We start from the raw sequence: 27,333 nt of genomic DNA on the forward strand, positions 1-27,333 counted from the left end.
CACCAAAATTCATCAACTTGTACACTCTGTGTGAATTGCACTGTACCACCTCAACAAAGCTGAAAAACAACACAACAAAACAAAAATGCCCCAGTGACAACAGGCCAGAAACAACATTGCATGAAGAAGATCACAGAAATACATAAACCATTCCGAATCTTGCAGGCCTCCTGCCTACACCACCCCAGTAACTACTGAGTAGTAGTTACTCAGTAAACTGAAATAACAAAATTCGTTACGAGGAACCGAACAAAGAATCTTCTGGGCCAGGCCCAACATTCCCATTAATAAGGCAGAGTGTTAGATCCTTCTGAAAGAACCCAAGGGATAAAAATGAACACAAACCAGGGCACCTGAGTGGCTCAGTCAGTTGAGCAGCTGCCTTCAGCTTAGGTCGTGATCCTGGGGCCCTGGGATCAAGCCCTGCATTGGGCTCTCTGCTCACTGGGGAGCCTGCTTCTCTCTCTCTGCCCTTTCCTCCATTTGTGCTCTCTCTCGATGTCTCTTTGTGTCTCTCAAATAAATAAATTAAAAAATAAATAAATAAGTAAACACAAACCCTGAGATAAAGGATTCTTATTTGTCTGCCCCATCCCCACTTCATAAGGTGGTTAAGAATGATGATTCAATAAAGATACAATCAGAATGAGAAATTAGATGAAAGGCAGAAGCTAAGTATAGAAGTCAATTACATTTTTTTTAGACCAGTTCAATGTTTTCAAAAATTCGGAGCGAGTTGCTCTTGCTTTAACATCCAATTTTATAGGAGGTGCCCCGGTGGCTCAGTCAGGCTCTGTGCTGGCCCTTGGAGCCTGCTTAAGATTCTCTCTCTCCTTCTCCCTCTGCCCCTCCCCCTAATTTTTCTTTTTTTAAATCATATTTTACAACTAAACCCAAATTTCTGGCTTCTCTTGAAAAGCTGGTCTCCTCCAACTCTGGACTTAATTCCCATATGGTCACATGGGCTGGCACCCCTACCCTGTGGAGTGAGTACTCACCCTCCCCATTCATTGATATCACTTGCAGTCTGCAGCTCCTAAAGACATCGATTAGGAACTAAGAGCCTTGAAACCAGATGGAAACTTAAATACCTTGCTCCCATTGATAATTTTATTAACCCCTTTCTGTTTCCCTAAATTAAGTGATTATCAATAAAACCCTTGTAATGAAGAGATCAGCAAAGCATTTGTAGAAAAATGAGGAAAGGCTTGCTGAGGACACTGGGTAAAATTAGGTACCCAATCTTAAAGAGGTAAAACTGAACACTAGAGGCATCATAGATTTAAGGAGGGAAGGGATGCATTAGGGACTCCATAGGGTCCAAGGCTAGACAGGCAAAATAAGTATTCACACATGGCCCCCAAATAGGACTCTGTAAGACCCATTGGCAACATGAGGCCGATCTAACATTCTATTTGTTCTCAACACTAGGCTGCCTCACTGTGGGGATGCGAATAGGAAGCTGAATGAAAATCTTGAGCTGGCTTGGTGAGCTTGAAAATGGAAATGGAAAAAAGGGAGTTGTTATTGTTATTCAAAATCATGATAAGAGTCTCAGGCTAAAATATTTCAATGTAATAAAGACACACACACACACACACACACACACACACACACACACACACACCGTACTCCCTCCTCACCTACACAGATGAGCCAGACAGGCCCGAGTGCAGCTATTCTTAGAGCAAAGCCCTCCAGCCACTCACTACCCCTGAGATTTCCTTTGATGTTATTTCTGTATTCAATTAGGTCCCACTCCAAGTTCATCCTGGGAATCATTCAGCCTCCAAAATCTGATTCTGAATACCTCTATACCGGGTTATTTGTTGATTCAAAATTTAACCCGCAAAGAAAATGTTATTTCCTTTAACTTAAAATCTTAGCAGGGTGCCTTTCTAAAACCTCCAAAACTGTCCTCAACTTGCTGTATTTTATTGTCAGTTAAATAGGTTTTAGTAAAGCTGTGCTTCACACTTTAAAGTGAATATAAATCACCTCAACTTCCTATTAAAATGCAGATCCTGATTCAGTGGCTATGAGATGGGGCCCAAGATCCTGCAGTGCTGCTAGTCCACAGGCCAGTGGCCAAATCCTAAGGAAAATCTGGGCATAAAACTCAGTCTGCTACATTATTTAGGTTCTGTTTGTTAGAGAATACATAATTTAATAGATCACTAATATTTAATTTGCTTGTGACAATATTAATGTTACTAAGTAAACACAGAGCAGTCCAAACACCAGAGGAGGCAAATTTCAGGCCAGCTTAATTAAATCTTTCTGAAATTCTCAGAAATACAGGGACAGATGAGTAACCCCATAAAAATAATAGAGTTCAGAAACTATCATGAGACTCCTGTTACTTGACTACATAGCAGCCGTTGGCTGGCGCTATAGGGTAGTTGTCCCCACTTGAGGGGCATTCACCAAAGTATTCACACTGCATTGTATTTTAGAATCATCCATTAACTCAACTCATATTGAACACCTACTAAGCACCAGATCTTTAAGGGGTGGCAGTGTAGCATTTCTATACTAGAGCAAAGGCTCTCCAGAGTTTTTGGATCTTGATGGTACCAAAGGCTCTAACCATCCTATTTTAAGTGATGCTTACCCAAGCACACTGGAAGGAGAAAGCATTCTAAATACATTTGTTTTAGCATCAGGGGCCTGGATGTTCATATTTAAATTTCAAAGTTTGTCTTAAAGTCAAATCACAGGTCAAAAAATATGTCAATGATAACTGGTAATCAGATGGGAACTTCCACAATATTCCACTTCGACTCCCAGCATCTGTGCCCATTTAACGCCCAATATCCTATGAAATGGATGAACCATTCAGTCTCCTGCTATGGCCAAGCCTCCCCTGGGCCCCAAGACTCACTGTAAATCCCAGCTCCTCTCCTACTCAAGGCCATTGCTCTTAAAATTCTCTTTCCTCCTGTGTATCAGTTCCCCCCTCACTACAGGTTCATTTCCATAACCATACAGAATATTCCACTTTTCCTCTCTTAAAAGAAAAAAATATTTTAAAAATTTTTTATTCTATTTTATTTTTTAAGATGTTATTTATTTATTCATGAGAGACATGCAGAGAGAGGCAGAGAGACACAGGCAGAGGGAGAAGCAGGCTCCCCGTGGAGAGCCCCATGTGAGACTCGATCCCAGGACCCCAGGGATCAAGACATGAGCTGAAGGCAGATGCTCAACCACTGAGCCACCCAGGCATCACAAAAATATCTTTTTAAAAGAAAACTCTCTTGATCCCACTTCTCCTTCCAGCTATTGTCCCAATTTCTCTCCTTTGCTTTGCCTCCCCACTCCATGACAGGGCCTCTCTGTCTCTGACTCCTGTGATCACTCAGGAACCCACTCCAGGTAGGCTTTGGTGCCCAGCATTCCACTGAAACTGCTCTTCTGGAGATCACCAATAGCCTCCATATTAATAAAACCAGTGGTCATCTCTCAGTCTTGTATAGATATCCGCCAGAATAATTTTATGTCTGTTGAATGTAATTATTACTTTTTAAAATGAAGGCTTGTATTTTGTAGATCTTTGGTATTTTTAAATTCAATTTTTTTCAATAATTCATTTTTTATTTTCTCAGATTATTGATCAGTGATGGGCTAAAAGCACAACAAAACAAAACCTCACTGGTTCTTTACAGCAGGTAATTTGAGAAGCATTGCTCTAAATATCTTAAAATTGCAACTCCCCCACATACTTCCTATTCTATTTCCTGGCTTATTTTTTTTTCTCTTTAACACCCATCACTATATAAACAAGTGACATATTTAATGCCGGTATTTTGTTTATTGTGCACCTGCCAGAGAGAATGCAAGCTCCAGGAGGATAGATATCTGTGTCTATGTGCTCAGCACAGGACAGGGGATATTTGCTTGATCAATAAATGAAAGTATTCCATGCAAAAGCAGATCTAACCAAACAACTCATAATAAACCAAAATGAACATGATGAAGAAAATGAACAATGATTTTATTTTAAAGAAAACTGTGTGGATTCCCACTGTCTGCTTGAGCAGCATGTAGGTGTGTACATGGTTGCCTGACAGCCAGATTTTTTAGTAGAATGCTGAACCGTCTATAGTAAAGCCTGACAATGATCTAATTTTTGTTTTTGATACCAGATTTTAATAACCCTTAAAAACTCAGTTGATAGATGTGATGGTTAGTTTTATGTGTCGACTTGGATAGGCTATAGTACTCAGTTATCTAATCAAACACTTACCTAGGTGTTGCTGTGCAGGTATTTTGCAGAAGTAGTTAACATCTATAATCAGTTGACTTTAAGAAAGCGATTATCCTCAATGATGTGAAGAAATTCCTTAAAATCAGTCTTTTTACACACACACACACACACACACACACACACTATTGGTTGTTTCTCAGGAGAACCCTCACTAGTAGATAATATACAAGGAGATAATAAATATCTGTAATAATCAATAAGGCAAATAGCTTTAATCTTATGTTAAAGAAGAATTCTTTGGGATTGCACAACTTCTGTTAAGAATGAATGGGCAGCAAAATGGCTGAAAGGGGGTCAAAAGGTATGAACTTCCAGTTAAAAATAAATAAATCACAAGGCTCTATGTACAACATGGTGGCTACAGTTAACACTATATGTATAGTACTGTAGTATATATTTGAAAGTTGCTAAGACAATAGATCTTTTTGTTTTTCCAAGATTTTATTTCTTTTTGATAAAGAGAGAGCACAAGCAGGGGGAGTGGCAGGCAGAGGGAGAGGGAGAAGTAGGCACTGTTGAGCAAGGAGCCAGATGCAGGGCTTGATCCCAGGATCCCAGGACCATGACCTGAGCCAAAGGCAGATGCTTAACCAACTGAGCCACCCAGGTGCCCCAAAACAATAGATCTTAAAAAGTTCTCAATATAAGAAAAAACTGTGTAACTATGTATGCTGACAGATGTTAACTAGACTCTTCATGGTGTTCGTTTTCCAATTTATATAAAGATTGAATCATTATGTTGAACACCTGAAACTAACATATGTCAATTATACCTTAATAAAAATTTTTAAATAAAAAATAAAATATATTAAATGTTAAAAAAAAAAAAGAGTAAAAGCACTGATGTATATTTCTGGGTCAGTTTAAAACTCATCAGGAAACTCTCAGAGAACCACTAATTTGATGCAGGCTGTACCATTCATACTTGACCACAAATGGAAAGTTTTAATCCACTTACCTGAAAGCACTTCAGAATTATCCTCAACAGTTCCATTTTCAAAATTAGGCAAATTCTGTGATTTAGAGCTATTTAACCCAACTCAGTTCGATGAAGATGTAGCTCTTTGTGCCTTCTAGCATGCTCCAGTCTGTACCTACTAGTTCTGTTAGATCTATTCTGCACCTCTTGATTCTTTTAGATAACTCCCTTAGCTCTGGCTCTGACCTTTCCCCAAACCCGTTCTCCCAGTACCTTTGGGATATTTCCCTTTGGATATCTCCCTATCAGACTACTGTATACTTGACAAGCCCCATTACAAGTTCACTACATTACCTCTGGAGCTGAACTCTGCCCCCCTTTATCTCTGTCACCTGTTAGGGAGTTGCCTTCCACCCCTTTCTCCCCCCTTTATCTGTCATACTCAACTGGTCAACAAATTTCATTATAAATACTTATTTTAAATATAAATCAGATTCTGATTCCCTTTCAGTTTCATTCACACAGCTTCAACTTATCCACTCCCCACCCCCATAACAGAAGATAAGGCAGAGGTAGGAAGCCTTTCCCCAAAAGCTGTTTTAACAACTGATATAGACGTATGAGCAATGTCAATTTGAAATGACAGCACATTAAAATAGAATATCTTAAATTAAAGGCCACCAAAGGAAAAAGAACTCAGCCAAAAGGAAGATAATCTGCGACATCTTAGAAATGTCATAGATCTATCTTTTGTGGCCCAGTTTTATTCCAAAAGAAATACAGATAAGAAATAATACCCATTCCTGGGTTTTTGCTTTGTGGAATGTCTTTAAGGGAGATAGAAATTAAGTGTTGAGGCTTTATGATGGGCCACTTTTACATTTTTAAAATACTCATAAAAATTCCATTATTCACCCTATTGTACAAATGAAGAAGCAGTCAAAGAGATAGCCCCATGGTGGTCACACAACCGGTCAGTGGCAGGGCTGAATTTCAAATACTGCTCTCTCTCAGTCCCACTGTTTCTACAATTTATAGAGTGCTATATACATACTCATTCAATGTATTTTTGTCATTATTAAGTACTTGATTGACTCGAAATAGGTTTATGAGCAGAAATCAGCATAAACAAACGAGTTCAACAAGTTTGGAAATTAGCTTCAATAGGAGATAACATACAGAGATTTCATTTGCATTTCTCCATTTTCCAATTTAGGGTCAATGGAAGAGAGTAATTTATTTAGGAAGTACACAAATGGTGTTAACAGCACTCACCATTCCCAGTGGAGAAGGAACTCTAGTTAACATTTATAAAGTGGAAGGGGCCCAAGTAAATTTGCCAAAAGGAGGAATATGGAAATTCTGCCCACAGCCAGAACAATGGACATAGATTTGTCAAAACAAAGAACAGTAAAGTGAGGGAAGGCAATTCATCCAGCCCTTGTGCTACTTCATGACTATTTTTTCCAGTTGCTGGTTTCCTATTCAAACTCTAACAAAGAAAAAGATTAAACAAAAGATTTAACTTTTTACACATTTAAATTATCCTTTAGCAGAAGCAAAAACACTACAAACAGTAAGTTATGGCATTCAAAATGCAAACCAGGTGGGAACCCTGGGTGGCTCAGTGGTTTAGCACCTGCCTTGGGCCCAGGGCGTGATCCTGGAGTCTGGGATCGAGTCCCACATCGAGTCCCACATCGGGCTCCTTGCATGGAGCCTGCTTCTCCCTCTGCCTCTCTCTGTGTCTCTCGTGAATAAATAAATAAAATATTTTTTAAAAATCCAAACCAGGGGGGATCCCTGGGTGGCGCAGCGGTTTGGCGCGTGCCTTTGGCCCAGGGCGCGATCCTGGAGACCCGGGATCGAGTCCCACGTCGGGCTCACAGTGCATGGAGCCTGCTTCTCCCTCTGCCTGTGTCTCTGCCTCTCTCTCTCTGTGTGTGTAACTATCATGAATAAATAAATAAAAATCTTTAAAAAAATAAATAAATAAAAAAATAAAAATCCAAACCAGGGAAAACAATCCTCAATCAGATAACAACCTCCAGTATCAAAGCCATCCAACTCAGTTCTACTGAAGGAACTTTCAAGACTTGATGCCCACTGCGCATTCCTGGAGCAACTTTAAAGTTTTAATGCACGGCCTAAATTTACCCATAGCTACCCGGAGATGATTACTGTCCGAACTAATCAATATATTATACTGTTACACATTGCTATCTCGGCTTCCATCTTGGCCTTGGGATTTCATATCATGAGCTACATCTGGACAGCTGGGAAACAACATCAGTAATCAGTCAGGAGGCCAATTAGGCTTGAGTTTAAAGTACGACGCTGAAACAACAGGCCTTGAAAACATAGCCGCAAAATAATGCCCAGGGCACTCTATTTAAACACTATGTGGGCTGCATTTTTCCTTCTTGGCTCACCACCGAGGTTTTCATGGTGCTTCTCAGTCACTAGTCTATAGGTGTCAAGAACCATCTAAGTCTTTTTGAAAACATTTTGTGCACTTGCATTTATAATATGGTTTTTTTCCCCCCCTTGATGAGCCAGAAGCACTTACTAGCCATTGCGGCATTGCCCTGGCGCTTCATCAAACTCTAGTCAGCCAAAGAAGACATTATTAAGTGGGCTTCCGTTCTCACTCTGTGCGACTCCCCGCACCCCACCCACCCCCAACAGGCACACACTCACTCACACGCCCAGGCAGCCGCGGAAAGCAAGCTTCTGCGGAAACAGAACACGAAACCACAGGTCCAACTCCCATCACTGGTGGCTCCAGCACGCATTAAGGACGGGCCAATTTTATATAGGGATTTTGTTTTCAAACTCTTTTTAGAAACGACTAATCTTTATCTCCACTTTCCATCGATTTTAGGGAAGCGCCGCGTGAGGCAGGCAGTCTGCAACCTCCTGTCACTCTGTGGTTAGATCTTAAAGGGCTACACTCAAGGGCCTGGTGCTAAGGTTCTCAGGTCCCGGCCCCACCCGGACAGGCACTTAAAGTCTGAGGGCTACGAGGTCACTCGGCCTGTTGAGCTGATCTTTGAAGGGCCTGAGTGTGTGCATTAGGATGGGGAGGTGGAGGTGGAAGGACCGTTTGCACAGACCTTTGTTTGCTCAAGAGGCTGCCCCAGTGGGCGTCCTGGAACACGTGCAGAGCCAGCAAAACAAAACGGGCCTGCGGGGCGGCGGGGGTGGGGGGGGGGAAGCGCCTCCCGACCGATTGAGCTCGGCGGGGTGACTGCTCTGCAGAAGCCCACTGCCCTGTGTCCGAGCGGGTGCCGGCCGTCCAGCCCAGGGCACGCTCCCCAGCGGACGACCCCGGCCGCCGGCGGCTCCTGCGCCTGGGCACCCGGTCTGGGGCTCCGCACCTGGGCTTCGCGGGCAAGCAGCGCCTCGGGGCCTGGCGGGGAGGCGCCGCGGCGCCCGCCCGTTTCTGTTTTCGCCTCCTGAATGCCTGGGTCACCGTCCGACGGGTCGCCTTCGCCGTGGCCCGGGCTCGCCGGGTCCAGGTGTGACCCCCGCAGGAGCTCCGTTCCCACGCGCGGGCTCCCCCGGCCTCGCCCTCCCCAGAAGCGGGCGCGCCAGCCGAGCTCCCCCCGCACTCACACGTGGCCACAGCGGGTCCGGACCGGCTGGTGCAGCACCTCGAGGCACACGGAGCAGTCGAAGGACGTGACGGGCAGCTCGGGGTCGCCCCTGCGCTCCAGGGCCCGGGAGGCGGCCGAGGCGGGGGCGGCTTTGGCGCTGTCGCTGCTCAGCACGGAGCCCATCGCGGCGCCTCCCGCCCAGACAGCTGCCGGCAGCTCCGCGCCTGCGGCCGGGCTGTTTTGCTGTCCTGCGGCAGAGGAAGGAAGTCCCGGCCCAGCGGCGACCGCCGCCTCCCCGCGCGCCCGGCGACAGCAGCCCGGCGGCGGCCGCGGCCCGGCGCCCAACCTCCGTCCAGGGCCGACGAGCGCGCGGCCGCGGCCGAGACGCGGAGGCGGGGGCGGCCGCACGGGGCGCGCTGCCACGGCCCGGGCTCCTGCGAGCACTGAAACCTGAAACCTCCCCCGCAGAGCCCGGAGCCGGCGGCGGCGCGGCTGTCGGGCTGTCGCGTCCGTCCTTACCCGGGTCTGGCGAGCTCCAGAGAGGGTGGGGCTGGCCACGCTGGCCGGGACGCAGAGGCCCAGCGGGCGGTGATGCTCGCGTCCGCGCCGCGCCGCGCCGCTGCGACCCCAGCGGGCAGCGCCGCGGGCTGGGACCGAGCGGCTCCCGAGACCGCGCCCACCTGCGCTCGGGCAGCAGTCGGCGGCCCTCGGGTGGAGAGGTCGCTCGCGGCGCGCAGAAGGTCCTGAGACCCGGGTTCGAATCCCAACTCACGATGATAAGGGTTCTAGTGCTACAAATTCTACTACCTCAGTTTCCTGGGCGCAGGGTGTCCCACTGTTGCCCCTACTCCCTGCCCCTCCCTCTTTTAGACGTGACCAAATACATCATTTAATGAGTCATACCTGGGCGCCTGGGAGGCCCAGTCGGTTAAGCATCTGCCTTCTGCTTGGCCATGATCTCAGGGTCCTGGGATCAAGCCCCACCGCGGACTCCCTGCTGCTTCTCTCTCTGCCTCCTCTGCCCTTTCCCCTCTGCTTGTGCACTCTCTCTCTCAAATAATAAATAAAATCTTATTTAAAAAAAAAAAAGCCACACATTTAATAAGACTTCTTTAGTGCCCACTGCATAGCAGACTTTGTTCCGGTGATGGGAACACAACTCTGACCAGGAGACAAAATCCCCGTTCCCACAGAACTTACTTTAAAAAAACAAAACCAAAAATGTTGACTTTTGTTGAGATAATTACAGATTCACATGCTTATCATTTTCTTAATATCTTTTTTTTAAGATTTCATTCATTTATTCATAAGACACGCACACACACACACACACAGAGAGAGAGAGAGAGAGAGAGAGAGAGAGAGAGGCAGAGACACAGGCAGAGGGAGAAGCAGGCTCCATGCAGGGAGCCCGACGTGGGACTCGATCCCGGGTCTCCAGGAACAGGCCCTGGGCTGAAGGCGGCGCTAAACCGCTGAGCGACCAGGGCTGCCCCAACATGCTTATCATTTATTTATAAGTAACACCTAGTAATATATGATCCACACAACCCATCACACAACAATACATGTAATACATAATAATCCCATAAACTTAACCCAGTTTCCCCCAGACTTTGCTTTTAATTAGAAGATGTAAATAATCAACGAGTAAATGAGCAAGATCATTTCAGTTGATAAGAACCATGGAAAAGGCAAGACAGGGACTGACGATAGGAGTGGGGAGGGTAAGAGGGTCTGAGAAGACTTTTGGGATGAGGCAACATCTGAGCAGTCATAAATAATGAAAGGGAGTCAGCCATTCAAAGATGCAGGAAAAAGCTTGCTAAGCACTGGGACCAGTGAGTGTGCAAGGAACAAAGAACAGAAAGAGACTCTTTTTGGAGACAGAACAAGGGGAACCAGCAGGGTAGCACAGGGTGCCTTAAATAGGAGAAGGGCCTGATTCTATTTGATCTCATAGGCCAGTTTGGATTTTACTTCAAAACCATGATTTCATGTATTATGACTGTTCACTGGTTTCAAAAAGACAAGAACAAAAGAGGAATGGAAGCAGAGAAACCACTTGGAGAGGACTGAGCCCAAAGGAGGATGATGGCTCAAACCAGGGAGTTATCTGGGTGGAAGGTGAGATGGACAGATTTGGGATACATTTAAGGGAAAGACCCAAAGGGGCTTTTGCAAATGAATTGGATATAGAGGTGAAGGAAAGATAGCCATCTCTATCTTTAAAGATTTTATTTACTTATTTGAGAGAGAAGGAAAGTGCATGTGTGAGTGGGGGACGGAGATGCCCCTGTTTTTCTTTTAAAGATAGGGATGGTGGGGAGCCTAGGTGGCTCAGTCGGTCAAGCGTCCAACTCTTGGTGTTGGCTCAGGTCATGATCTCAGGCTCATGAGTCCAAGCCCTGCATTGGGCTTCATGCTGGGCATGGAGCCTGCTTAAGATTCTCTTTCCCTCTGCCCCTCCCCCCACACTCACATGTGCACACGTTCACATGCGGTCTCTTGCTCTAGAAAATAAATAAATAAAATCCTTAAAAAAAGAAAACAAAAAACAAACAAACTCAGCTCCTGCCCATGTCCTCTTAAAGGCCAGATTTCTTGACCTGCTTCTCTGCCATCTATGTCTCCGTTTCTTAATTATGCTCTCTTTACCCAGTCCAACCTGGGTTCTGAATTGACCAATCCACTTCCATCTGGCTTCATCACCAGTGTTTATCAGTGGCCTTCATGTGGCTAAATCTGATAGAATCTTTTTAAGTCTTTTTCTTCCTTGACCTCTCAACTGCATTTGTTGGTATTGAGCACTCCCTCCTTGTAAAAATTCTTTGGCATTCCCTCTTTCTTTCTGGCAATTCTTCTCTGTCTCCTTCACTGGCCTCTTCTTCGTTACGGAGAAGCTAAGTTCTGGAGGTCCTAGGATTCTGTCTTAGGACATTTTCTCATTCCTTGTTCCCTCCCTAAAAATCTCAAAACTTATATGGATTCTGTTACCATCTTGATTCCAAAGACTTCTAAGTCTTTATCTCTACTCTGGGCCACTCAAATGCCCAACTGCTTACTTGACATAACCACCTGGTTGCTTCAGGCACCTTCATTTCAACATTACAGTTGAATGTTATAGTAATCTCCCACCTGTTCTACTTCCTCCAGTTGTTTATCCTACTCTTAGTAAATGGCGCTACGGTCTAGCTGGTGGCTCAATCCAGATGCCTGGAAGCCATCTTGATTTCCTCCCCTTCCTTATTCACATTGAATTGATCACAATCATAATCACAATTCTGCCTCCAGTGTATCTTTCAGTAACTCTCGGATAGATTCATTTTTCTCTATTCCAATGGTCACCACATATTTTAAATCATTACATTCTTTCTGTGACTTGTAATAGTTTCTATCTGCTATACTTGCTTCCACTCTTGCTTTTGTCCAATCTATTATCAACACTGTAAATCTTTTGAAAAGCAAAATTCACCCCATGCTTAAAGCTTTTAATGGATCCCCATAACCCTTAGAATTAAATTCCAGATCTTTGATATGATCTACAATGTCTTGTGTGATCCTTCTCTTTCAATAAATATAATCAGTTAGGATGCCTTCGGTCATAGGGAAGTTCAATTAAATCTGCCTTAATCATAAGGATATTTATTATCGGGGCACCTGGGTGGCTCAGTTGGTTCAGCTCAACTGGCGACACAGCTGACAGGACCAGTCATGCCCATATAAGAAGGAGACGGCCAGAGTCATCACAGAGGAGAAGAACTTCAAGGCGTGTTCACCAGCCTCCGCATGACCCGTGCCGATGTCTGGCTCTCTGGCATCCGGGGAAAAAAGGGCCAAGGAAGCTGCAGAACAGGATGTTGAAAAGAAAAAATAAAATGCCATTGGAAAAAAAAAAGTCATGATCCTGAGGTCTTGGGATTGAATCCCACATTGGGCTCCCTGCTTCTCCTGTTTGCTCTGCTGCTCTCCTGCTCTCTGGCTCGCTCTCTGTCAAATAAATAAACAAAATCTGAAAAAAAGGTTATTTATTATCTAATAAGCGAATTAGTCCAGAAGTGAGCATGTCCAGAGTTGATTCAGTAGTTCAGTGATATCCTCAAGTGTCTAGCCTCTTGCCATCCCATGTGTCAGCACTGTCTTCCTTTGTGGCAAGAACAGCTGCAACAATCACATCTATATAAAACAATCTCCAAGACCAGAAAGGAAAGATGGGGCTTCTCCTTCTATCTTTTTATGGGAGGCAAATGTTTCCTAGAGATCTTCCCTTCTTAAAAAAGATTTTATTTATTTATTTGACAGAGAGAGATAGAGCACAAGCAGGTAGAGCAGCAGGCAGAGGGAGAGGGAGAAGCTGGTTTCCCACTGAGCAGGGAGCACGATGGCAGGAATCCATCTCAGGACCCTGGGATCAGGACCTGAGCTGAAGGCAGATGCTTAATGGAATGAGCCCTGACCTGGAGACCTTTTTTTTTGCAGATTTCCCCTTATATCTCATTGGTCCATATTGAGTCCCATGACCATCCTTAAACCAATCACTAGCAAAAGATGAAGTGCTATCTGAACAATACACCTGGGGGTTCTTTTACCAAGAAAGATGAGGACAAGGCGATTGGCTAGGCTGACAACAGGGCCTTCCAAAATAACCATTTTTTCCTCACCTGCTATCACTCTCTCCTTTATTCTCCATGATCCTATATTTCTCTACTTCTTTCAATTCCTTGAGTAACTAAGTTCTCTCTGACCTCAGGGCCTTTGCACAGGCTTTTCTGCTTTGCTTGAACACTTCCTGTCAATACCCTCCACTCTCAACTTCCTCCAACTCAAAGTTCAGGTCTAGGTTTGGTGATTATGTACACCACATCCATTTCATATTATTTCCTTGATTTTCTCATCACCTGCTGCGTTTGCCTTCCTCTTTATCTTGCTGGTGACTACTTCAAGAGTTAGAGATAATAGATATAAAGTACCTGATGTGTAGGAGCTGGCACATACATTTATATATGTAACTCAATACTAATCTCGCAAGGTATATGTTATTGTTCCCATTTTAAAGGCTCAGGGAATTGAACTTAGCAAAGGTCACATAGCAAGTAAGTAGCACAATATTTTAATTCTAGATCTTCTTTTATTGTAAAATCCATGTATTTGGAATGCCTGGGTCGGTCAGTCAGTTAAGCATCTCACTCTTGCTTTTGGCTCAGGTTGTGCTCTCAGGGTGGTGGGACAGGGCTCCCCGCTCAGCAGGGAGTCTACTCTGTCTCATTCTGCTCCCCTTGCTTGCAACTGTGCGCGCATGCATGTGCATGTTCATGCTCGCTGTCTCTAAAATAAATAAGTAAATCTTTTCAAAAGAGTAAGTCAATAAAACCCATGTGCTTTTCACTACGGAGCTTGTGTAGAGATAGGAAGTACTAAGAATCATGGAAAAGAATAAGACAAAATTAAATAAAATAAAACAGGATAATGGAATAAGGAAAGCTAGGTAAAAATTAAGCATCTGATATTATATATAAGACTCTTAATCAACTTATGAAGGTGACAATAATGATGATGGTGATGATGGTATCAGCCAGAAATAAATTCACAATCCAGATTCTAGGTACTAGAAAGCATTAGAAGTATATATTAGTGTAAAGGAAATTTCAAAACCTTATGATCAACATCTCTGATATCACATGGAGTGGGAGGAAAGACTTTTATTATATAATCTTTAGCTCATTTTGACATTTGTACTGTGTATAGCCATTTGCAATGGATATAAATTTGTAATTTTTATGTACATATGTCCTTTAACTCAACAATTCTACTCCTCAAACCATTGAGTGGACAAAGCGCACAAGGAGGCATAATCAAGAATGTTCTTTGTAGCAATATCTATAAACACCATATATTTGCAAACAACAAAATTTCCTTTCACAGAGGAATAATCGATTAAATATATTGTAGTACATATATGCTGTGGAAGGCAATGTAATAGTCAAAAAGAACAAGTAAAAAATTTTTAGCACTTAACTGTATATTAGATATTAGTCTAAGGGCTTTATATGTGTTAACTAATTTAATCCTCATAATATCCCTAGGACATACATAACTAAAATCCTGATTTTAGCTGGAAGTCCAACCCAGGAAATTGGATTCTTAATGTCTTTGAACTTCGTGCAGTACTGGCCTTCCTCTATTGTGGATAACATGGAGGTATCTCTAAGACACTGTCACTAAAAAAAGGATGCTGATGAAGAAAGAGATGTTATTAAACAAAACAAAAATTAATATAAGGTGTATTTCTCATGGAGAAAAACCATGATATATTTCTCACTGAAGGAAGGCAGTACAGTATATTTTCAGGATCCTAACTTTTTCTAGGATCACTGAGTGACCTTGGCATGTTACTGCTTTGGTTTTAGTTTCTTCAGTTGAAAAACACAGGTAATGTTTACTTGTAGATTGGTGAGAGTTTGACTGCAATAACACCTAAACCCTTTGCTCATTGCCTGGCAGGTAGTATTAGTTCTCTCTCTGATGTCATTTATTCTCCAGATGCAGTGAGAACCTGCTCTGTGGCAAGTTTTGCCGGAGACACTGGGGGCATAATCAGGCGCAAGACTCAGTGAGGTGGACAGCTGTTGTTTTTTGTCTGCCAAGCCTCTCCTCTTCTTCTGTGACAGCACCACACACTCTTTCTTTGGAGAAATTTTCCTTTCATCCTGCCACATGACCCTGGTGGGGCTGCCCATCACAGGGCCTGCTTTTTACCTCTCATGGGCACTCCCCTGGCACGGGTGAGAGTCCCTGTTGCTGTCATCTGCAGCTTCCCTGGTGTCTGTCCTTCCTAAATGTAGTTGACACATGTCCTTTTTCTCTTCAAGCTATGCAGCATCTTACCAATACCTCCTTTTTTCTTGATTAACTTATTCAAAATTTATAATTTTTTCTTGAGGACATATTTCTCCTGTGTCCTCAAGGACTTCCGTAGTCTAGTAGGTAAGATGGACGGAAAAGTGGCATTACATTTATTTATAATTTGATAAAACACATGTGTAGACAGAGAAAGAGCAATGGTGCTGACTTATCCCAGGGGAGATATAACAAAGGAAGAGGGGAAACAAAGAACATTACAGATTAGGGGAATGAAGGAGAGAAAGGCAGAGCATTCTAGAAAGAGGGGACTTAGTGAACACAGACAAGAAGGAAAGAAGCAGTATGCTCTGTCTGAAGAGCCTACAAACATTTCCTTGTTGCTGGAATTTTAAGATGGGGAGAAAAAGAACCAGAGTCCTGAGCAGAGGTGAAAGTTGTATACAGGTTACAATTTTTTATGAAAGCTGTATGCAGGTTAAACTTTTTCAGCTTGCTTTGTGATGTGATGGAGCCAATTAGGGGCTAGCTAGAAGAATGACATGGCAGTGTCTGCAATTCTGACAAGTCACTCTGTTTATGTCAAGAGTTCTCTAACTTAATCTAGCATCAGAATCACCAGAGTACCTTGTTAAAATGACCCCATTCCAATATTTTAATTCAGTGGGCTGGGATAAGCTACAGAACCTGCATTTTTTTTTTTAAAAAGTAGGCTCCATGCCCCATGTGGGGCTCAAACTCACAACCCTGAGATCAAGAATCATATGCTCTACAGACTGATCCAGCCCAGGAGCTGCATTTTTTTTTTTTTTTGAAGCTGCATTTTTAAGTCTCTCAGTTGATTCTGATTCCGAAGCCAATGAGCCATTCTTTGAGAAATGTGATTTTACACAATGGGCAAGCAGCAGATGCTTCGGGTTACTCTGACAAGAGCAGAGATATCAGGTAGGAGGAGAGAGTTACATTCATTCCTAATGTCATCTGTTCACCATCATGACCATGCCTCCTCAATACTGGAGACATTATTACCCTGGTTAATACCCTGGCACGGAAACACATATGCTTCTGAATTTACCAAGACCATTAAAAACTTCCTATTCATTAACCTATGGAGAGTAACAAAGATTCATAGTGTTCTACAGAAATATAAATATCCAAGAAGTGATCTCTAATAGTGCTTACTTAGCACATGTCCACCATCTGCTGTTTGATAATATAATGAGGCACTAGTCTCTTCTTAAGGGGAGAGGGACATCATCATAAATGAAACCCTATTGAATATAAGACCCAGGAGTTCAATCAGAGGAACCAGTCAAGTGCCTGGATCTTCTGCCTTGGTTTCAGTATAATTGGTTTTTCAAATGTGAATATTGTCCTCAGTTTTTCTCTAGCTGGTCTCACTCCTAGTCATCGCAGGTTTCCCAGATAGCATTTGGGGGACTGCTACCCCCATTTCATTCTTCGCATTGCAGTTTTCTGGAGTCGTGAACAGTCCCACTGCAGCATATCTTCCAAGCATCTGGATTACTCCAGGAATGACTCAGGGAATACTTCTGTGACCTTTAGTGGGCAGCATGACTGTGTGATGATTGAACCAAATCCGCATTTAGAGTGATTTACTTCAATGACGGCGAAGTCATGGCATGCTTACAACAGGAAAGGGTCACAGAAGGCATCTGACCTAGTCCTCTCATCTTGCAGATAAGTAAACATTCCCAACGAGGTGAAAGCATTCAAATTGCATCCTTCAGCATTTCAAATGGACACATTTGAAAGAAAAATTACATCACTAAGTACTTGGAAAGATGTAAGCTATTTAGGGAGATGAGATCACAAAGGGTGAAAAAAAAAGTAACAATAAATGATTTAAACAATAGTTTATGTTTTTATTAAAAATTTAAAAAGTAGGGATCCCTCGGTGGCGCAGCAGTTTGGTGCCTGCCTTTGGCCCAGGGCGCGATCCTGGAAACCCGGGATCGAATCCCACGTCGGGCTTCCGGTGCATGGAGCCTGCTTCTCCCTCTGCCTGTGTCTCTGCCTCTCTCTCTCTCTGTGACTATCATAACTAAATAAAAAAATTTAAAAAAAATTTAAAAAGTAATCGCTACACCCATTGTGGGGCTTGAACTCATGATCTGGAGATCAAGAGTCATCTGCTCTATGGATTGAGCCAGCCAGGTGCCCCTATTCAAATAGCAGTTTGTTTTATTGTTGTTGTTGTTGTTGTTTTTAAGATTTTATTTATTTATTTGACGGAGAAAGCAGGTGAAAGCACAAGCAGGGAGAGCAGCAAAGAGAAAGGGAGAAGCAGACTCCCCACTGAGCAGGGAGCCCTATGCGGGGGTCCATGCCCGGATCCTGGGATCATGACCCAAGCTGAAGGCAGATGCTTAACTGATTGAGCCACCCAGGTGTCCCTAACTAGCAGTTTAAAACAAAATTAGAGGGATGCCTGGGTGGCACAGGCAGTTAAGCGTCTGCCTTTGGCTCAAGTCATGATCCTGGGGTTCCAGGATGGAGCCCTATGTCAGGCTCGGCAGGGAGTCTGCTTCTCCCCCTGCCTCTCACACTTGCGCTTTATCTCTCTCTCAAAAAAATATAGAAGTAAAATCTTTTAAAAAATAAAAATAAAACAAAATTAGAAGCAATATAGCAAAATAGTTTGTGATTAATCGCATACAAATATATGATCTTTTTTGTGATTTTGCACAACACCAATAATTATATAAATAGTTTGCCATTGGACATCCTTCTATTATCTATACAACTAGCCATCTTTTATCACAGGAGAAAGTTTATGCTTCAGTGTTATTCCAAAAAACGTGATTGCTTCCCATGCTACCACTATAAGCAAATAATATAGATAAAAGATGTTTTTTCACTTAGGGAGGTGGTGAAAATATATTTTATCAGTATATAGGAGTGTATGTAGGATATGATTCTATCATGGAAGATTTCTTTAAGCTTACAGATAATAAATAAAAGAATAACAGATACTATTTTGATTGATTACTATGGGTCATACACAATGTTTAATGCTAGAATATGTATATGGTCGAGTACATATGTGTTGATAATGTAACAATTGAACCACATATATATACATGCGTATTTATGTACATATGTGTGTATATAGTTTAATGTTTATGACATTTTTTTTCTTATCCTCTTTTCAAAATTTAAGCTCAGAGAGAAACTTGCCCAAAGCCAAACACTCTTTACACAGGAGAAACAGAATTTGAAACCATGTTGTTTCAGCCTCCTAAAAGTCTTTGCTTCTGACCACTATACAAACATGGTACCAAGTTTTTCCATCCTACGATCAGATATATAGGTAGGACTGAGTCTGTTCTGTTTATGCTGCTTGTTTTTTAAAATGTGTTAAAAGTTTAACATTCTGAATTCCGAAATCCCAGAAAATAACATAGGATATGGTGAAAATTGGCAGACTTGATTTTTTAAGGCACAATATAGGTAACTTAAAGTATCTCATAATATTGAAGATATCCCTGGAATAAAGCAGCTGCAAATCTTATGATACTGATTTTACAAATAGAAAACTCAAGCATATAAAGAGGCCTAACATACCGTTTAGTTCTAGCCAATGCCCTCAAAATTGGAAACATAGGTCATTTGAAAAATAAACATACAGAAATTATACTAGAGGTTTAACTCCAATGATCTGGAGTGGACAATTAGTGTATAGACTTTATGCAGAGATTTCTGGGAAGCTTAGTGGTAAGAGCTATTCTTCTGTGACTTAAACTAAAAGATCAACTTCTCTTTAAAAATAGCATAGTGGTAAGAGTTATGGGCATCATTTTTTGACATTATATCAAAATGCAGGGGCGCCTGGGTGACTCAGTGGTTGAGCCTCTGCCTTTGACTCAGGTCATGATCCCAGGGTCCTGGGATTGAGTCCCATATCAGGCTCCCAGGAGGGAGCCTGCTTCTCCTTCTGCCTAGGTCTCTGCCTCTCTCTCTCTGTGTTTCTCATGAATAAATAAATAAAAATAAAAAAAAAAACCCACATCAGTTGTACCATGCGAAAGAATTACGGTGTCCTCAGATGTTGACGTCAACCACAAATTGCCTATAAGAAAGTGTTAAAGCAAATTCATTATGTGTGTTGTTTGTGTTCCTTCCCCCCCAACCCCGCTCCCTGTTTATATTTGGTCTTTGTTTAAACAGTTGGAAAAGTGGGGCAGGGTGGAGAGACATTGTCTACGTGGGAATTTGGGGCCGCAGGCGAAAGTAGGTGCAAACCCATGGACCAGACGGGATGGTGACATGCAGTGAGGGAACCCTCCAGAGGTGCATAAACCTTTCTCACAGCTGGTGCTCCGCTGGGTCAGGTGGGGTGATGGCTGGATGGAGACACTCTGTCTCTTTACAATGAGCAAAAGCTGTTGAAGGAACAGATGTTGTGAATTAATGGACATTGGATTAAGTTTATTAATTTTACGACTTTAACTGGGATTACTAAAAGAGTAGAATTTCTCCAATCTCCGTACAATATACCAAAACAACATGTCATCACTGGTAATAAGAGTTTATTAAAAGCACAATATCCAAGATTATAGAAAAGGTCATACAAAGAGAATTAACTTAAATCCATAAATCCTTCTTCATGGCACTGGGCAATTGGATACAGCATGTTAAGAATTTGCCATGATTATTTTTTAATATATGTATATAGCTCTAATGAATTGTATTGGCCTATTTTCTTTTTCTATTGATTCCATCATAAAACTGGCTGCCTACCATTCAACATATGAAACTGGCTGCTATTAAAATGTCAACATGTGTATGGTGAACAATTTCATGATCAGAAACACATCATTACGGTCTGTCAAATTGGAAGTTATTAAGTTATATAATTTACATATGAGTCTAATCACAGACATTCCACTTAAAGAAAAATAAGCAGCTCTAAGTTTGCCTTATATTTAACCTTTATGCACAATTGCTAACCATAATACATAAACTAACAAAGTCAGAAGACTTAATGACAATATTGCTTTATTAGATTTATTTTAGAGAATTATCTGGAGCTCCACTGCCGAATGAGAATGAATATCCAAAAGGTTGGCCAAAACCTGAAGTTATTAATAGTGATCTGTAGAGGAGCAGTAGTGCAAAGGACAAGAGGACTTTAAATGGAATGATGTGTCTGTTAGAGTAACATAAAATTAACATTAATCAAAGATTAACTCTACCCTAAACACAAAATTGTTGGAATAAAAACTAAACAAAACATTTATAATGAACCACCTTGCCCCTGGCCCATATAAGGCTTAATAACTCAGTAATAATCCCCTTTTATACTGCAGAGCAGTACCCTGTACCTAGCTGTTCTCTGTGTTATCAAAGTGAATCCAGAAAATCAGATAACTGTAGGTCAGCAATTGCAGAGGTAAGGGAAAAAAATCATTATTTTCTTTACTTTAAGGCTCTGGAGAATCCTCTTTCAGGAGACAGTGGAAAAATCAATACCAGATGGCTTTCAAGGAGACGCTGCTAATGGTTTTGCTACTGTCAAGTCTTCTGTGAAAAAAATTCCTTCACAGTTAATCAATACAGCAATGCAGCACTGTGAGCCTCAAGTCTTGTGAACCACGACTTCCACAGTAAAGAAAAGCATCCTACTTGATCTCATCCCTACAGGCCTAGCAAAGACCGTTTCTCACAGTGCCCATGATTTATGACTTGGTTTAGAAAAAGCACAGAAAATTTCCCCCTTTCACTTCTTAGTTTTTGGAATAGTATTTTAACCACTTAAATAAAATTTATAAATAACCTTAGGTACTACTTATGGTTAACTTATGGTTAACTTAAGGTTACTACTTAACCTTAGGCACTTACTCTGTGCCAGTAAAATGCGAAGTTCATTACTTTTTTTTATTGAAGTATAATTGACATACAACAACTTATTAGTTTCAGATGTATGATATAATGATTTGACATTTGTATACATTCTGGAATAATCACCACAATAGACATTTTCTGTCACCATACACAGTCTCAAAATTTTTTTCTTTTTTTTTTCTTTTTTTTAATTATTATTTATTTATGATAGTCACACAGAGAGAGAGAGAGAGAGGCAGAGACACAGGCAGAGGGAGAAGCAGTCTCCATGCACCGGGAGCCTGACGTGGGATTCGATCCCGGGTCTCCAGGATCGCGCCCCGGGCCAAAGGCAGGCGCCAAACCGCTGCGCCACCCAGGGATCCCCAAAAATGTTTTTTCTTGAGACAGAACTTTTAGGATTTGTTTTCTTAGCATTTTCCTCCCTCCCTCCCTCCCTCCTTTCCTTCATTCTCTTTCTTTCTTTTTCTTTCTTTCTTTCTTTCTTTTTCTTTCTTTCTTTCTTTCTTTCTTTCTTTCTTTCTTTCTTTCTTTCTTTCTTTCTTTCTTTCTTTCTTGTCAATGCCCAACATGGGGGTTGAATTCACAACCCTGAGATCACAAGTCACATGTTTTACTGACTGAGCCAGCCAGATGCCCCTCTTAGCAACTTTCAAATTTGCAATACTTTATCGTTGACTATAGTCCCCATGCTATACATGACTTATTTATTTTATGCCTGGAAGTTTATACCTCTTGATCTCCTTCACCCATTTCATGCCCCCTCTCCCACAACAACCGATCTATTCTCTGTATCTATGGGTTTTGTTTGTTCATTTGTTTTGTTTATTTTAGATTGCACACTCATAAATGAAATCATGCAGTTGTTGTCTTCTCTGACTTATTTCACTTAGCAAATTACCCTCTGAGTCCATTTATGTTGCTGCAGATGGCAAGATTTCTTTTTTTTTTTTTCCAATGGCTGACTAGTTATACCAGTGTGTGTGTGTGACATTTTTTTTTAAGTAGGCTCCACCCCCAGTGTGGAGCCCAATGCAGGGCTTGAACTCCCAACCCTGAGATCAAGACTGGGCTGAAGAGTCAGACACTTAACTGACTGAGCCACCCAGGTGCCCCAATGACACCTTCTTTATCCATTCATCCATCCGTGGACAGACACTGAGGTTGTTTCCATATCTTGGCCACTGTGAATAATGCCAATGAACATAGAGGTGCATATATCTTTTCAAATAGGTGTTTTAATTTTCTTTGGATACATACTCAGAAGTGGAATTGCTAGATCTTATAGTAGTTCTATTTTTAATTTTTTCTGGAACTTCAATCCTGTTCCATTGTGGCTGCATCAGTTTGCATTCCCACTAGCAGGGCACAAAGGTTCCTTTTCCTCTGCATCCTCACCAACACTTGTTACTTCTTGTCTCTTTGATAATAGCCATTCTGACAGGTCTGAGATGATATCTCATTGTGGTTTTGATTTGCAGTCCTCCAATGACTGATGTTGAGCATTTTTCATGTGTCTGTTGTGCATTTTTCATGTGTCTGTTCGCCATCTGGATACCTCCTCTGGAAAAATGTCTATTTAAATCTTCTACCCATTTTTAAAGTTGGATTGTTTATTCTCTTGTTATTGTAACTCATTCATCCTTCGCCCTTGGACAGGTATTATTTTCTCCATTTTAAGTTAAGTAACTGGCACGAGGTCACGCGGCCTGTAAGTAGTGGAGCTGGAGTGCAGACATGTGCTTGTAGGGCACTATATATTCTGTCCTAAAATGCAAAATTGAGAAGAATAATGTTGTAAATCATCCCATAGCCCTGGTAAAGCTGTTTTCATTTTCTCGTATTCCCTTCCTTTGTGGTTCCTGTGAATATCGCTGCAAAATTCTTTTCCATTTATTATTGCCCCACCCACCCTCTCCTTTCAGTTCAGCAAGAATAACTACTTTCCTAAGAGGTGACCTTGTACCCAACACACCTCCCTCCAGCCACCAGCCACTGTTTATTAGTTCAAGGGTGGCCACCTGACCCAAGCTGGGCTCAGAAGTTTGCCCCTTGAGGAATTTTGAAGTTTGGGCAGAGAGATTTCAAAAGCTCGAGATGGAGGGAGGAAAAGAGGGAGGAGAGGAAATGAATGCACTTCTCTCTGCTTCAGCTAGAGCATGTGAGACTCAGGAGCCTCAGGAACTCCTGTTCCTCATTGTGGCTGCAGGACAGAGAGGAAAGCCTCAGGGTGGTGAGAAAAAGGCAGAAGCATGGGAGAGAGATGGAGATTGAGGCCCCTTGGACTCTCCCCAGCTTTATTTTATTCCTGAGGCCCAGCTGTGACTCTCTGTCCCTGGGTTCTGTGAACTGTGTCGACTTTCCCAAAAGGTCTCTCTTCTGCTTAAGGGAGCTACGGTTGGCTCCTGTCACTTGCCACAGTGTCTGAACTAATATTTTATATATATATTATATATATATATAAATGCTCCAAGCATCTCCCCAGCTGTTTGTCTCATGAACACGTCAATAGGTCTGGAGGGGAGCGGGTGGGCGTGCAGTGTGCAGATGCCCCTGTGATCTGCTGTGAGCAAGGACAATCTGACTCACACCCACTGAACCTGAACCGGGAAGGAGTCATGCCGGCTCCTGTAGCTACAAGCCCAGAGCAAGTGTGGGCTGCTGGGGTGAGTTAATCCAGAGGCAGCAGCACCCTTTCCTTTTGTCTTGCTCCCGTCATGCCCATCTTCTTCTTAGGCAAATAGCAAGATAACTGCCACCTATGACTTCAAGGAGGCTTTCCTACTGTCTCCGGTGCTTTTTCAGGGTCCTCAGGTCATGCTACTGATGCCTATGGCCAGGGCAGAGGCACGTGCTCAGGTGAAGACGGAGTTCCTGAACCAACATCTGGAATGTTGGATGCAGGATGGAGACTATGAAGACTCTGTCTGCTACTGTAGGGCAGGGGTGGGACAGATGATAGAGTTTCTTCCCCATTGTCTGTTCAAGGTCCCTTGGGCTCACTAGCATCCTTAAGCAGGTGCCTTCCTCTTCCCTGCTAAGAAGTGATGGATGTGAACAGCACTGGCTGTAGAGCCAGACTGCCTGAGAGTTTTCAGATTTCTGGTTTCCCTTTGAGTCTTCTTCCTGTCTTCAGCAGCAGCTGCCCCTGTCACATTCTTTGCTTAAAGAAAGCCCTGGAATCTTCGGTCTGCACTGAGTGCCCTTGATATAGCTGATGACCGCCCCTTCTGAGACAGCCAGGGAGGCCAGGGAGGAGCCAGGGAGCTCCCAGAGTGGGTAATCCTTTTAGCCATGTGCAAGCTGAGCCTGCTGCCAAGCTTTATCGGGCGTGATCTGCTTCTTGCAGCAACTTGATATTTTTTCTTGGCCCTGAGTTTCTCAGCAGTGGTACTGGGTAGGAAATGGTTGGCATGTAATAAGTACTACCTGAGTGGTTGAGAGGCAAAACAGAACACTCAAAGCAGAGTGCCTCGCCTTGGATCCCAGTTTGGACACTTACCAGCTGTATGACCTTTGACAGCCTGCTTAACCTCTCTGTGCCCCATTCTCTTCATCCATAAGACAGGGTTAACGATGGGTTGTGAGAATTAAGTGAGCTAATATATGTGAATCATTTTGAAGAGTGACTGGTACAAGTAAGCCCTAAGTATTTCCTAACATTATTGTCATTATCATTTATTATCTGAGGTTGAATTCCCAGGAACTGGACTCTGAGACAGGAATTTAGGTACAGTAAAGTTATCAGGCAGTACTTTGGGATCAACCAAAGCAAGTGAGAACGGGATTGGGCAGAGGGAGAAGTTGAGTTGTGATGCAGTTGTAACAGAGTCCAAAGGGAGAGGGGGGCAGGGAGTTGTCCTTCTTTGAAGCCTTTATACTGTCCCTCACTCCACCTCCCTACCACCCACCCTGCCCACCCCCGGGGCATAAGTAATGTTGGTTGCAGGCTTCCCTTGAGGACAGATGTAATATGGAAGCAGGACAATTTCTAGGGTGAGACCTGTCTATGAACCCATAGGTTCACATAGGGTGTCACATAGGGTGTCACATAGGGTGTGACATCACGCCTGGAATGAGCACTTGGGTCGCAGAGGGGGAGATCTGAGTGGCACTGCAGCACCCACTGCATGCATCTTTTCTATGCAACCCACTTAAGAGAGGAGTCAACTCAAAGACATTCGGTTATGGTATCAGCACCAGCTTCAGCAATCTGGGCATTGTGCTATCATCTTTATCAATTCCAGCTATAGCTCCCCGGGGGGCTGCATCTGAATGATAAATCATCCCCACACCCCAGTATACAAAGAACAAGATAACTGATTAAAAAGTGGGTGTGAGCGACGCCTGGGTGGCTCAGGTTGAGCGGTTGAGCATCTGCTTTCAGCTCAGGGCGTGATCCTGGAGTTCTGGAGATTGAGTCCCACATTGGGCTCCCTGCAGGGAGCCTGCTTCTCCCTCTGCCTATGTCTCTGCCTCTCTCTCTGTGTCTTTCGTGAATAAATAATAAAATCTTTAAAAATAAAAAAAAGTGGGATTGAGTCCAGCATTGGGCTTCCGCAGGGAGCGCACTTCTCCCTCTGTCTCTGCTTCTGTGTCTCTCATGAATAAATAAATAAATAAAAGCTTTAAAAAGAAAAGTTGTAAAGTCAAAGCCTGGGCAGCAACACACAGTTCTATTCTTTTTTTTTTTTTAAGATCTTATTTATTTATTCATAGAGATGCAGAGACACAAGCAGGCTCCAAGCAGGGAGCCCAATGTGGGGCTTGATCTCGGGTCTCCAGGATCACACCCCAGGCTGCAAGCAGCGCTAAACCACTGTGCCACCGGGGCTGCCCACAATACATGCTTCTAAACATATATCCTATCCTGTTGGGCAGGAAGAGCAAAAGCTCCCTGCCATGCAGAGTGGTGACATCCTTGGTGAACCACACTGGCAGCCTGCAGTTGTGCCCCCAAGAAGATTGCCCTTTCTATTGCTTCTTCCAGCCCTACTTCTGTCCTCTGGGAGGATCTCTTCTATCCAATGTCCTCCTTGGCCATATCTGGGGTGAACATCAGCATAGATATCCTTACCTAAGGGCTACATCTATTAAGTCACTTATTTCCTGATGGTAGGCTTTCCAGGTCATAGAATTACTTGACCTGAGATTGAATGGTCATAAGATATTAAAAAACACTTCCCCAAAAGTCCTACAACCAACTTCCCTTATTGGTTTAAATTAAGTCACATCCAGACTTAGAGTAAGAATGGTCTAAATAACTTAGGCCTGGAATCTTGAATAAATAATTGAGGAAGAAAAAAATAATAATTGAGGAAGAGGGATCCCTGGGTGGCGCAGCGGTTTGGCGCCTGCCTTTGGCCCAGGGCGCGATCCTGGAGACCGGGATAGAGTCCCACGTCGGGCTCCCGGTGCATGGGGCCTGCTTCTCCCTCTGCCTGTGTCTCTGCCTCTCTCTCTCTCTCTCTCTCTCTCTCTCTGTGTGTGTGTGTGACTATCATAAATAAATAAAAATTAAAAAAAAATAATTGAGGAAGGGGAAGAGTTTATGAGGTTGGGCATACCCTTATGTAGGTCGTCAGTTTCTCAAGCATGTGACTGCCATCCAGTGGGAAGCTGAAGTAACCGAAGTGGAGAGTTGCCAAGTTATTGCCCCTTAGCAATTTAACTGGATCAACTCGTTGAAGAGGCAAAATTTATAAAGCACTAATGAATTTTGAAAAATTTGCAAGCTAATCTCCTCCAGTCACACTCAAGAATCCACAGTTGTATTTTTAGCCTAAAAAGATTGCTTAAGGGAAATGATCTATTCTTGA

The 27,333-nt window shown here is 42.9% G+C and overlaps 1 protein-coding gene across 2 annotated transcripts in view; it reads right to left on the reverse strand.

The window, feature by feature from the left end:
- Window positions 1-9,300, reverse strand: part of RNF125 (ring finger protein 125) — a 34,952-nt gene extending 25,652 nt beyond the window's left edge. For both annotated transcript variants that reach the window (XM_055324289.1, XM_055324288.1), the window contains exon 1: window positions 8,808-9,300. In XM_055324289.1, the coding sequence (XP_055180264.1) occupies window positions 8,808-8,971 (164 nt within the window). In that variant the 5' untranslated portion in view covers window positions 8,972-9,300. The remainder of the gene's footprint in view (window positions 1-8,807) is intronic.
- Between the last annotated feature and the right edge of the window lie 18,033 nt (window positions 9,301-27,333).

Source organism: Nyctereutes procyonoides, unplaced genomic scaffold (genome assembly GCF_905146905.1).
Source record: "Nyctereutes procyonoides isolate TBG_1078 unplaced genomic scaffold, NYPRO_anot_genome, whole genome shotgun sequence".
NCBI lineage: Eukaryota > Metazoa > Chordata > Mammalia > Carnivora > Canidae > Nyctereutes > Nyctereutes procyonoides.